Source organism: Rhinichthys klamathensis, unplaced genomic scaffold, assembly GCF_029890125.1.
Source record: "Rhinichthys klamathensis goyatoka isolate OS25496 unplaced genomic scaffold, OSU_Roscu_1.1 h1tg001140l_1, whole genome shotgun sequence".
In the NCBI taxonomy this organism is placed as follows: Eukaryota; Metazoa; Chordata; class Actinopteri; order Cypriniformes; family Leuciscidae; genus Rhinichthys; species Rhinichthys klamathensis.
The window spans coordinates 62,501-76,736 of record NW_026607361.1 but is presented as its reverse complement, the minus strand read 5'-3'; the positions used below and the strand labels follow the sequence as shown (position 1 = coordinate 76,736).

Genomic DNA, 14,236 nt, shown 5'->3' with positions numbered 1-14,236 from the left:
CACAACCTGCCTTTTTCTCAAAGAACACAGGCTGACCGTGGGTGAGCTTAGAGCTCGGAGCATGAATAAATGAATGAAAAAAACATTAAAAGAGCACCTCAGCACCTGTCTGGATGCTTGAAGAAGAAGAATAAGGAGCCAGAGGACGTTGCAGATATTAAGAGATATTAAACTGGAGTGAAAACCAGCGTTTAATGGAGCAGTTCATCCAAAAATGATGATTCGCTGACCTCTATTTTATAACGATTTTATATTATTTTCATTCTCTTCTGCAACACAAAAGGACTCATGCACTATAAACGAATTACTTCAATTTCAGGTCAGGAATTATAGTGCACCGGTCATTTGATTGATTTTTATGATGCTTTAATGGTGCGTTTTTGGAGTTTAACAGTATAATTCACCACCAAACCATTGGAAAAGTGAGGTGTTGTTGTTTCACAGGGTGTCATTTTTGAGTGAACTATACCATTATGACTGTACAATACTCATTCACTGGAATATCATGAGACAGCATGCGTTTATGGGAGGAAGAGTTTGGACGGTACCGGTCCTGGTCGGCGCTGCGGAAACGAGGGAGGATCATGTGGCGGAAGCTGCTGGTTCGGTCCAGTTTGGGCTGACTCTTGGCCCGTTTAATGGACCCCTTCAGTCTTCTACTGAGGAAACTCTGAGAAAAAGAACAGACTCAGAATTAATATGCATGACAACAGACAACAAACCTAAGGAATTGATCATTTGGATTGCATAGTCTGACACTTGAAAACTTAATAATAGGCAATGTTTGTTCACATGATTTGTAAGGGCATGCATTTTTTTAAACCTTATGAGGGCTATAAAAAACATCTAACCATATAAAACACACATTTATACTTTACATGTAAAATATTTTAACATTGAAAAAATACAAGTTTCATCTTTACCAAGACAAAAAATGGAGTACAGTATCATTTATTTAATAATTTATAATAAAAAATCTTATAATTATAATATATATATATATTTAATATTATTTATTATATGTATTGTTTTATTAAAACATTTAATTGGACTAAAGTAAAAATGTTGCATATATCTTAAAAAATATATATATAGACAAAATAATTATTTATTATTTTTATTATTATTAATATAAAATATTATAACATTGAGCAGATGTAAAAAAAAATGTTTTATATATTTTAAAACATTTTTATTAATATATTTATTATTATATTAAAAGGACAAAAATGTAGTTGTTTATATATAAACATTAAACAATATTTTATTATTATTAATAATATAAATTATTGTAACATTAATTAGATGAGCAGATGTAAAATTGTGGTGCAACTGACTGAAATTATATTCCCTTGCTCGTGGCAAAACACTCTGGCAATGTTGCACTATCCACAGTCAACCAATAGTGGGAAGTATTGCTTCATAAATATTTCCCGACGCCTACAGTAAGAACATACTGGCAACAGCAGGCAAGAGGTTCACGCCACAACAGAGTAAAATCATGTCAAATCTCACTGTGTACGTAATGCGTTCATAAGACGTGCAATCTTAGATAACCTGAAAACACAACTCATCACCAGAAGAATGTTTAGACACAGCAGATGAAGCTGTGAAAGCTCATTTGCTCAGTGATAATTACAGTGTAAGGCAGCAGTGTATTGATATTCCTCAGACATTCTGTTTAGTGGTTTATTATGCACTACAAACCCTTAGTATTAAACTTATGCAATTAATTCAGCCCAAACTGCTCAACCAACTTTTATTCAACATTTGTTTCATGTGCTATCTACTTTTTAGTTTTTGTAAAGTTTATACTTACAAAGAAAGCTCAAATTACATTTTGAAAACCTTCTATTTAGATAATGGCATTTCATTTACACAGATCCAAAGCCTAAAACCTGTATACCTGAAACTTTGCTGCCTCGCAATCAGTAAGCAACCATATTGCAACTGGGATTAGAAATTAACTTTTTTTTTTAATTAAAGGTGCAGAAAGCCATTTCTGAGAAACCCTGTTGATATTTGAAATCAACCCAAACAAACACACCCCTCGCTTCACTGCTCTGCCCCCAAAATAACAAACACACAATGCAAGAGTGGATGTCTCTATAGCTAAAGCAAAGCAAAAAAAAATATACTTAGTGAAAAATACAGTGAGGATGACGAACAAATGACAAGGAAAAACAAAAAATGAACACACAGTACACAAGAGTATATACAAGTTTGTTGTTAGTCACCAGCAGCACACCAGCTCCAGACAAACAATGACACTCAAAACTGCCCTGTTACTACAGCTAACATGTCAGCAACAGCACATCTTGGTTCTGTGAAACAGCAAAACCAATGTACCTCACGTATGGAGCAGAAACAACGCAACCTTGGCATCCATTTTCAGGTCTTCCCTCTTAGGTTTTTGATCTTGCCTGATCAAAAACCTTCTTTTTCCAGTGATATTCTTCTGACCTTTTCTCTTTTGTAATGTCTCTCAGCCATCTCTCTTTCTACACTCTTTCTTTAAATCTCCCTCTTGCATCTCTCCTCCCCCATGATCACATCATGAGTGGACACACCCCCTACTGCTGATTGGCTCACTCTCTCTCCTCCCCCATGATCACATCATGAGTGGACACACCCCCTACTGCTGATTGGCTCACTCTCTCTCCTCCCCCATGATCACATCATGAGTGGACACACCCCCTACTGCTGATTGGCTCACTCTCTCTCCTCTCCCATCATGAGTGGATACACTCTCTACTGCTGATTGGCTCACTCTCTCTCCTCTCCCATCATGAGTGGATACACTCTCTACTGCTGATTGGCTCACTCTCTCTCCTCCCCCATCATGAGTGGATACACTCACTACTGCTGATTGGCTCACACTCTCTACTCCCCCATCATGAGTGGATACACTCACTACTGCTGATTGGCTCACTCTCTCTCCTCCCCCATCATGAGTGGATACACTCCCTACTGCTGATTGGCTCACTCTCTCTCCTCCCCCATCATGAGTGGATACACTCACTACTGCTGATTGGCTCACTCTCTCTCCTCCCCCATCATGAGTGGATACACTCCCTACTGCTGATTGGCTCACTCTCTCTCCTCCCCCATCATGAGTGGATACACTCCCTACTGCTGATTGGCTCACTCTCTCTCCTCTCCCATCATGAGTGGATACACTCCCTACTGCTGATTGGCTCACTCTCTCTCCTCCCCCATCATGAGTGGATACACTCCCTACTGCTGATTGGCTCACTCTCTCTCCTCCCCCATCATGAGTGGATACACTCACTACTGCTGATTGGCTCACTCTCTCTCCTCCCCCATCATGAGTGGATACACTCACTACTGCTGATTGGCTCACTCTCTCTCCTCCCCCATCATGAGTGGATACACTCACTACTGCTGATTGGCTCACTCTTTATACTCCCACATAATGAGTGGATACACTCTCTACTGCTTATTGGCTTACTCTCTCTACTCCCCCATCATGAGTGGACACACCCCCTACTGCTGATTGGCTCACTCTCTCTCCTCCCCCATCATGAGTGGATACACTCACTACTGCTGATTGGCTCACTCTTTATACTCCCACATAATGAGTGGATACACTCTCTACTGCTTATTGGCTTACTCTCTCTACTCCCCCATCATGAGTGGACACACCCCCTACTGCTGATTGGCTCACTCTCTCTCCTCCCCAATCATGAGTGGAAACACTCCCTACTGCTGACTGTCTGCAAGTGTGTTGAAGATCTCGGCCCGATCCACTTTCAACAGAATTTCTCAGAAATTGCTTTCTGCACCTTTAACAGACAATACTTAAAACTGATTTGTAGTTGCTTTTCTATAGATTACTTCTATTTTTCGAACCACACAAAAACACAGTGGGCCATTAATTATGTCAAATACTCCAACTAAATCAATTATAGAACAAGGAGCATTTACGGCCGCTATATTTTAATTATCTGGGGCATTTTTTGTCACTTTCAATGAAACCGCCTTCCCACTATCTCTGACATTCGAGTACGATTGTCGCATTTTGTCCCCCTAGTGGCAGGCGAACAGAACTTTCAGATTGGTTGAGAAGCAGCAGTGACCCTTCACTTTTTCACCATGGTATAATGAATGAATAATGAATGTATATACAAAACAAATCACCGTCAGTATATCTGAAAGATAAGCATAGTGCATTTTCTAGAACTCATCAATGTAAATAATTGTGTAATAATTCTAAAATGATTATTTCGGACATAATTATTCAAAACTGCCCATTTTAGAGAAATTGTGTATGAAGAAAAGTAAATATTGGCAATTTTCACACTCTTTTGCATAGTTTTGATTAGAAAACATCACATTCAGTCTGGCAGTCATGTACGGTCTAGCCGCAAAAGCGGATTCAAATCAGATCCGAAAATTCCGCATACGGAGATGATCAGAACTCCACAGAGCTCCAGTATGCTGGAAATGAATGACTTCTGGTCTGACGTTTGTTAGAAGCCACCAAGAACATTCACCTCATTGCAATGCATTAACAACCACTCAGAACAGATAAACTAACTGAACCAGTAAATTGACTAGCGCAAACCTTAGTAATAATAATAATAATTCGCTACATTTAACACACCAGCTTATTAGTGGAGAGGAGACAGAGTGATGAAGCCAATCAGTATATATGAGGATGATTAGAAGGCAATGATGATGGACAGAAGCCAATTGGGAAATTTGGCCAGGACGCCGAGGTTAAACCACAACTCTTTTTCTAAGGACATCCTGGGATCTTTTATGGCCAGAGAGTCAGGACCTCGGTTTAACGTCTCATCCGAGGGTCCGTGCTTTTTGAGAGTATAGTGTCCCCATCATTATACTGGGGGGTTAGGACCCACACAGACCCCCTACTAGCCTCACTCCCATCCAGTTACTGACCAGGCTCAGCCCAACTAAATCACCTTACATGAATCATTCAAATAATCTCCTCCCATACATTTTGCACCTTAAAGGAAACTCTTACCAATGCACATGCAACAAGATCAGCCTAAAAAATGACTGTGTCCACACCTTTTCAGCGCTAATTTTTCACTGTGTATATTTAATCAATAATGACAGTAGTTTTTTAACGGCAAAAGAGGTTTTACACTGGCGTAAGCTGTTAGTAAATCTGGCCCATAGTTCTTAGTACAATAAAACTAGGGTAACTTAGTTTGCCACCAGAATCATCAAAACCAAATGAGATCCCATAATAATTTGTTATGCTTGTGCAGTAGCAATGGCATTTTTGGCAGATTTACATTTTCATTTCATTAAACCGGGACACTAAACAAAAGTCGTCTTGCTCACACTCTTAAGAATAAATTGGCATTGATGGTTCCATGAAGGACTTTTAACATCCATGGAACATTTCCAATGCTCAAAAGGTTCTTTATGTTCTTTGAAGAACTGTTCACTGTAAGATTCTTTGGGGAAACAAACATGTTTTTTCTATGGCATCGCTGCGAAAACCCCCTTTTGGAAGCTTTATTTGAAACCCTCTGGTGCTCCACATTTAGTGGACACACTCATACTCCTCCTAGTCAAGTGGCCAAACACCTCAAATGTAAATTTTTTTCCAGGTAAAATAAATGTAATATATTTTTGTTCAACAATAAGTCAATAATTGAGGGAATTGTATGGTACTGAGTAATATTTATGCAATAATTATGACCATTTAACCTATGACAATAATTAGGACCATTTAACCTTTTCAAATCATGTTCTTTTTTTTCACATACAGTAGCAAGTACCACACAAGTCACTAAGTGTCATAGCATTCCAATGAAGTAAAACATTTATAAAAATTTTTTTTTTTTTTTTTTTTGAATTTTTTTTTCGAATTTTTTTTTTCTTCTGTACCACAAATTTTTTTCTGTACCACTGCAACTACAGATTCTGTCAAAATACAATCCAACATTGTTGCTCTTTGCTTGAAAGTAGTGAAAAGGTAGGGTTGACCTTCTGGTGTTTTTCGGTCACTTGTGACAAAAAATTAATTTACACTTAATCAGAATGGTATGACACTTGGTGACTTTTCTGGCATTTGCTTTGTGAACACAAAAACAATCAAGGAAAAGTGACCAAAGAGCACCAGAGGGACAAAAATGTCAATACTACTTTGTCGCAAAAAGTAACAATGTAGTTTCAGTGGTACATTGTCATTTTTTCAATTTGAAGTATTTGCCATGTTGCTCAAACCCCTGCGCATTTGAATTGAAACAAGACACTAAACAAAAGTCATAACTTGTTTCAGCCTATTATTAAATGGACAAAAACGTTTAATCGCAAAGAAGTTGTTCTTTATATCTGATGAACTCAGACATAATGACTCAATCATTGGCTAAAGAACAGATAAACATGATTGCTTCCTGCGTGACTAACTGTTTGTCTAACACTTCCAAACCGCACGCCGGCCGCTCGAACCCCCAGCAGAAGCTGTGTCAGAGACAGCTCAGCTGTTAGATAACGTACCTCAAGAGAGGGTTGTGCCGCCAAACTGGGTCCAGTCCCTGGATTAGAACCCACAAGCTTCCACTCACCAGCAGCCCAGTGAGAGAGCGGCACTGAGGGAGGGAGAGTCAGAGAGACGGTCGGGGAGAGAGGGAGGGAGCGAGGGAGCGGAGGGGTGCTCACTCTCTTGTGTGAGAGAGACGGGGAGAGAGAGGGCGACAGGGGCAGAGGGGCGAACGGGAGCGAGAGGGATAGGGAGGGAGAGAGGGATCTGGGACGGAACGGTGGGGTACTCACGGATTGTCGGAAGGGTTGTGGGGGGGCAGTGGGTGGGATCTCCATGCTTGGCTGCTTCCCGGTGGCAATGCTCTTCCGCCGGAGTCGAGCGTTTTCTGAAAGAGAGAGCGATAAAAGTGTCAGAACAAACCTAACAAACCTTTAGGTGAAATAAATGTAATATATTTTGTTCAATAATATTTTTTATTTAATACTATGTATTTTGAGGGAATTTGATGGTACTAAGTAATGTTTATGCAATAATCATGACTGGAATACACTACATGACTTTTGCACAGATTTCAGTCCCGATTTGCAGTCTGAAAGTATCATTATGCTAGTTGCCAAAAGTCTGCGCTAGTCTGCAGGATACAGCAGTCGGAGCTGACAGATTTCCCAGAAAATCGCATAGAATATGAAGGGCACAGACTCAGATTTTCAAGCTTCAGACTATGATTCCATCCAGTCATCAAATATGTTTGATATTTTGAGCCGATTTTAGAATACATATTGTTTTCATTTGTCATGCGTCTCCTAGCAAAGTGGCACACACTTCTGTGTGAGTTTGTTGTGTTCGGAACGACATGAAAGTCTGCTAGTGTGTGATCCTTAGTCTTTTAATGTATGATGCTGCCCAGTTTTTCTCTTCAAACATTTACCAAAAAACAAAACAAAACGTAAAACAGCTGAAATGAAAATGAAAATTTGAATTACTAAAATTACTGAAACAAACAAAAAAAAAGAGATAAATATAAATATATATATATATATATATAATAAAAATATAAAATATTTTATATATAAAACCAATCACCCAATAATGAAAATTAATAAATTTTACTTAAATTAAATTATTATTTAAATACAAATCAATAATATTTTTTTTCCCAAAAAAGAAAAGAAAGAAAAGAAAAGAAATCTAAATCAAGCTAAAAGAAATCATATTTTTGTCAAACATTTTTCAAAAGTTGTTTTATTTTATATAAGGATGTTCATCATGTTGACAGTATTTTCTTTATACTTTCAAGGTGTAGATTCAATAAATCATGAAATATACCTGTTAATAGGGTATTTTTTTTTACAAATGCATTGGTAATCAAAGATGCTCTATCTATATGCCAGTAGGTATCAGTATAAAATGTAAGACCACCTTCACATCACCAGTGAAACCAGCTATTCTTTACTTAAAAAAAATAATAATAATTAAACTAAAAAAAGTGAAAATTGGCTGTTACTTGCCAGTGTGCAACCTAATGCACATTAGATCACAATTCAGTCAGTGACATCGGTCTTGAATCGCACAACTTTTAGTGAAAAATATTTATCATGGAAAGACATATTTATAGCTACTTATAATGTTCATCACATTAAACCACCGAAACAACAATTTGTGCGATAAAATCAATGTGGCTTTTCTTTACATTGTTGTGCCAGGTTGCATTTCACTGAGAGACGGAGTCTGGCTCATCTCGTATATGATGCTGCGAGTGACACTATATGGCCCTGTCCCAAAACCAAGTTGACTGCCAATGTAGGCAGCATTCCCAATGCAAGGGCTGTTCCAAAAGGTAAGATACCTTCTTTTAGCTGTTGTGCTGAAGGCAATCCCATAATGCATTTCAACAAGAATAATTCCATTTAAAATGGTCCGAGCAAAAGAAATGTCAATAACTATAAACAATTTAATTACAACAAATATTATTATTAATTAATATAATGCAATCCATTTAAGGATATTTATTGATTATGTATATGTTTACAGAATTGTTATTCCAAATCACTTACAGTATGAGTTTCAATTTAGAACAGAGCCATTGATCTGTGGCCAAGAAATATGCAAGGGAAATAGCTAAAAAGGATCTCAAGGATAGGTATTAGGGCTGATCTATATTAGCTATCCTAATGCCTGCTACATTTCTAAAAGATCATTACAAATCACACTGTACGACATGGATCTAATAAACTTGGGTACGACATGTACTGTATATAGACTGTACGATGATGACACTATTGAATCGATAATATAGAAGAATAAAAAGTCACCAGCATGCACTAGTAGAAAACAAATAGAGCAAGATGAATCGCACTTTGGTGGTTTTTATGCGAACTGAAAAAAGATTAGGAAGCGAAAAAGGAGAATATGGATGCAGTCATGGCTAGGGAACAGAGGCCAACTTAATTTTTATAGGCTAGTCAGTAGACGTAGGTCGTAGCAGCAAACACACTGTGAGATGATCATCCTAAATTTATGACTTCTATCTTTGGTCGCAAGACCGTGACAACGGCCATCTTTGAATCTCTCTCACTGTACGACGTAGCACCACTGTTTTGTAGCCACGACCACAGAATTCGCCACGATTGGTCACAACCGCCATTAAAAGGAAAAGAACAAGCTCAATGTGCGTGTGTGCAACGAAGGCTGTCCCAATTCGAAGGCTCCTTCAAATCTGGTCTCGAAATGCGTCCCTTGTTTCACGGGTGAAGAAGGATAAAACTGATGGATCCTTCGCGGCCTTGCCTACCCCAGAATTCATTATATTTATTCATTTATTTGATCAAAATAATAGTAAAAACTGCAAAACTCTATTACAATTTCAACTAACTGTTTTCTATTTTAAAATGTCATTTATTTGAAATGTAAATCTTTCGTAACATTATACATGTCTGTCACTTTTGAACAATTTTAATGCATCCTTGCTGAATAAAAGTATTGATTTATTTCAAACAAAAATAAAGATAATACAAATAATCTACAATACACGTTCATGCTATATGTTTGGCCAGTACATTTTCTCAATTCAATTGCTATTGGCAGACGTGGTAAAAGTTCATTTTGGACCAAAGAAAATGGCAAAACAATGAGAAATAAAACAGTCTAACTGCAGGCACAAGAGACAGGCACTTGCAAACAAAGTGCTTATTGACTGGCGTCCTTGAGTAAGCACCGGATACAGAAGCGCAGTCATTGGCGGAGCTATAGACACGACTATTGCTCAGGAATGTGAAGTCATTAAAATAAGACCAACAGAAACAAATGAATGGGCGGCTTAATGAACGTAGAGGTGCTGGGAGGAGAAAAGACTGAAAGAAGCAGTGCTCAACCATCAAACCATCAGTCTCTCCTGCTCGATGCTGTGATAACCTTCCCATAAATCTCAGTGTAAATACCCACTGTCTTTCCAGCCAATGCAATCTGTCTCTCTCTCTCAATCTCTGAAGCTCACATCTCTCACACACACACACACACACTATCACAGCCATACAGTTCTCTCGCCTTGCACCCACGCAACTCTTTTACATAAATCAAACAGTGCATTTATCCATCTCTCTGCCTCTCTCTTTTTTATGAGAGTATTTTCCTTCCCCTCACCTTTCACATCCATTCTATTCTCTGCACTTTCAATCTCATCAGTTTTTTTTCGGTCTCTTCGCGATCCTGAACGTCAGACCTCAAATCTCAAAATCGCTCCTCCTGATCCCTCTCCTGGTGCACAGCCTCAACTCAGCTGATTTTACAGTTCTTATTATGTAATATGTCCATTAAAGTCAAGTATATTTTACTTATGGATTCATCTGAGGCCTCAGTTCTTGGTCATACTGTATGTTTTGCAATCTTAAACTGTTTCTTATTCAGAATCGGTAATTTGTATTTATTTTTTTACAAAAATACTGGAACTGAATCATTTTCATGACTTTTGGCTCCACTAACAGTTTTTGGTATGCCAAATGGGGACAGAAAACCATAAACAAAAATAGAAGCAAAAGAGCCGTTGTCATGACAATCAGCTAGAATCTTCTTTTCTATTACTGTGAATAACCGATCAGCTTTCGAGTGTGATTCTTGTTCAAGATAAGGATATGGGATCATTTCTGAACTCAACAGAACAACAAATCAGAATGAAGTCTCTTATGCTCACCAAGGCTGTATTTATTTGATCAAAATACAGTAAAAACAGTAATGATGTCACATTAATATAACTTTTCTATTTTAATATATTTTAAAAAGCTACATTTTCAGCATCATAACTCCAGTCTTCAGTGTCACATGATCATTCTAATATGCTGATTTGCTCCTCAAGAAACATTTAGAAACAACAGTTGTGCGCTTAATATGCTTAATATTAATGCTTAATATTTTCAGATGAAGAGATCAATGGAAATGATCAGCATGTAATAGAGATGTGCTTTTCCATGACGGCAACGAGCCCAAGGATTTGATGAATTTGTGTAACTTTGTTCTGATATTGTTCTATTCAAAAAGTATTATCTAAAAATGTAACATTCTTTTGAGGATAGTGAATGAAATATTGCTTGTCAAACATTGTCCATTCTTCCTTCCATAAAATTACTACAAGAATCTAAAACAACTATAAAAATTGTATGCAATCATAATCTGAATTTCCTATGATTGTCATCTCTATTCGTGAAAACGGAGTTGTGTTGCCTATTATATTACAAATAATGCCAGTCCTGAATGCTGATTTTCAATACAACATTTGTGTTGTTATACTAAAATACAAAATATAATAACGTTAATTTGACTAACTTATAGATCGCCCTTAATGAATTAGCTGTTGTTATGAAAACGTACATTACTAATATATATATATATATATATATTACAATTTAAAATATTAAAATAATTGCTTTGATTATTAAATTATTTTAAAAATCATTTATTCATGGGATGCAAAGCTGAATTTTCAGCATAATTACTCCAGTCTTCAGAGTCAAATGATCCTTCAGAAATCTTCAGAAATGTCTTGTTATTATCAATGTTGAAAACTGTTTTTTTTTTTTTTCAGGATCCTTTGATAAATAAAAAGTTAACCAAAAAACAGCATCAATTTGAAATTTAAATCTTTTGTAACACTTGTACATGTCTTCATTGTCACTTTTGATCAATTGAATGCATCCTTGCTGAATAAATCTTAGTGTCCCCAAACTTTTGAATGGTAGTGTATATGAATATAGTCGTCATTCAGTACTATGGTATAGTATGGTACCATCACACTAATGTTCTGAAACGATATAAAACAATCAATGCAATGCGACTGTTAATTGCAAATCAATCTCCAGTTTTTAATATGAATCGTCATATGGTACAAAAATAAACTATAAATCACTTTAATGTGTCTGAGATGGAGAGAGCATTAAAAACACGATATAAATGTTCACCCTTATGCCCTTTACCACCACAGAACTTAATGGACTGAACCTGATCGCAGGCCAGAGGTCACTATTCCTTTTAATTATGCCAAACTGAAAGCCAAAGTAAAGCTGGCTCGATACATCCATTTATTTCAATTTCTCCCTCTGTCCTTTTGATCCAAATCCAGGCTCTTTATTTGGTTGCCATGGCAACATTTTCTAGTACCTTACATTTGACTAACATGATGAAACACTGAAGTGATGGAACACAGACTCACACGCATGTGAACGTATGAACAAGGCTGTCGGACGGACGAGAAATGGCAAGTTGCCTTTCGACGAAGTTCAAACGGGCACCGTCTGTTATCAAACACAATGATCGCTAAAATAAGCCAGTGTTCTGCAACTTGAGGATAAAAGGAGATATTTTCTATCACACAATAATGATGGAAGGGGAAAAAAGCTGGACTTTCAACATAGGTGTGTACAAGTATGTGTGGGTGTGTGTGTGTGTGTGCACTTTTTATTCTCAATGTAAATCTGATGTCAAGCTGAAAGCCGGAGCTGAAGTGTGTGGGTGGAAAAAGCTTCAAGCTTCAGTCCCTTTGAGAGAGACAGAACGGAAGAGAGAGAGAGAGAGAGAGAGAGAGAGAGAGAGAGAGAGAGAGAGAGAGAGAGAGAGAGAGAGAGAGAGAGAGAGAGAGAGAGGAGGGGGAGCAAACATGATAAAAAGTGAAACTAATGAAAAAAACTCATGCTCAGCTTTTGATTGATATGCGTGGGGTTGCAAGTGGATCGATTTTTACACCTAAATTGGATTTGTAATGGTGTACGGGGCTTGAATAAAACAAAGAAGAAATGGAAAAATATTATTTAAAAATTAAGCCTTATTGAGTATTGTTCTTAAAAGTGAAGTTTGTAATCTGTCTCCTATCCCAGCTCAATATGCATAGACAATTATAAGTAGGTCTGAGCTGTAAATGTCACATGACTAATTCGGTTACACTTTATTTTAAGTTGCTCTTGTTACAGTGTAAATTATACATTTAAGTAATAGAAATTAAGAACATGTACTAGTATATAATTAGGGTTAGGGTTTGGTTTAGTTGCATGTAATTATGCATCATTTACTGTTATTACTATAGTACTATAGTATGTTACCACAAAATCTATTAGCAACCTTTGAATAGCCGTCAATAGAGGTGGTGTAGTTACAGAATCTACCAGGAGGGGGCTAAAGGAGTCCGAGAGAAACAATAACACTGGCTCAACCAATTGTGTAAGTTTGGGGCGGGGTAATCTGTGTGTTTGACGAATGGGAGTGTTTGGGAAACCTGTTTGACTGTCATTATTTGTTTGGTGCCTCTATAGTGGCACAGAAATCACACACTTTAGCTTTATTAAAGAAATGTAAGAAGATTTTTTGGTGAAGCTGCAAAAGAAACAAAAGAAAGAAAGTGATGCCTGCAAATCCTGGAGACAAAATACCAAAGGACTTCTGTGCGATGCTTTCTTCTATTGTCATTTTCAAGGATTTTTCTCCTTGCAGCAGTGGATGTTTTTAAAACTCTTTTCATAAAAGCATCACGAAACAACCTTCCAAAAAGTTCCACGGACTAGAAATACATTTTTAAGACTGAAATATAGTAGATATGCATCAATCAAATGACTAGATCCATGCAGTGTTGCATATCGTCAAAATGAATAACAAGATTTTATATTTCAGGAGCACCATAAGGATGAGGACTGATTTATGATGCAATTCATTTAAAATATCGAAACATTTTTGAATTCCAATTTTTGCAAAAGCAATAACAATCACATTTAAAGTCAGCTTGTTAAAGAACTTGTCACGGCGTGCATGTTTAAATTCATTCAAAAGACCAGTTGAATGATGTAAGCTTGTGTTTTCCAAGTTGTTCACAAAATGAGAGAACCAGTTTAGATACTAAATCAAATGAATGTAATATGCATATTATTCCTACTTACAGCAGAAATGCAACTGTAAGGGGGCGGTACAGTCCCTTATTCCTCCTTAATTATTCCCGTCCAGGATCCAGAAGTAATCTCAAGCCACCAAGAAAGACAAATTGTCCAAACTGTCCTTCTCCAATCATATTCCAGTCTTGATTTCTCTTAAGTCACTTGTTTCTGCTTCACTTGAGAACGATTGCTTTCCCTTAGCAGGTCAAGTGTTCCTCTAAAGGTCAACAGAAGGGTGGATTCCCACAGCATGTTTGGTTGTAATCATGTGTCTATATGCGCTCTTCTCTCAAATCTGGCATCAGCGACTTTTTGACCATTAAATAAATCTAGAAAAACTTCCATT

The 14,236-nt window shown here is 37.2% G+C and overlaps 1 protein-coding gene across 1 annotated transcript in view; it reads right to left on the bottom strand.

Annotated features, from left to right (window-relative positions):
- Window positions 1-14,236, bottom strand: part of syngap1b (synaptic Ras GTPase activating protein 1b) — a 100,281-nt gene that overhangs the window by 41,010 nt on the left and 45,035 nt on the right. Inside the window, 2 exon segments of the mRNA XM_056244868.1 lie at window positions 549-670; window positions 6,778-6,872. Of these exon segments, the coding sequence (XP_056100843.1) occupies window positions 549-670; window positions 6,778-6,872 (217 nt within the window).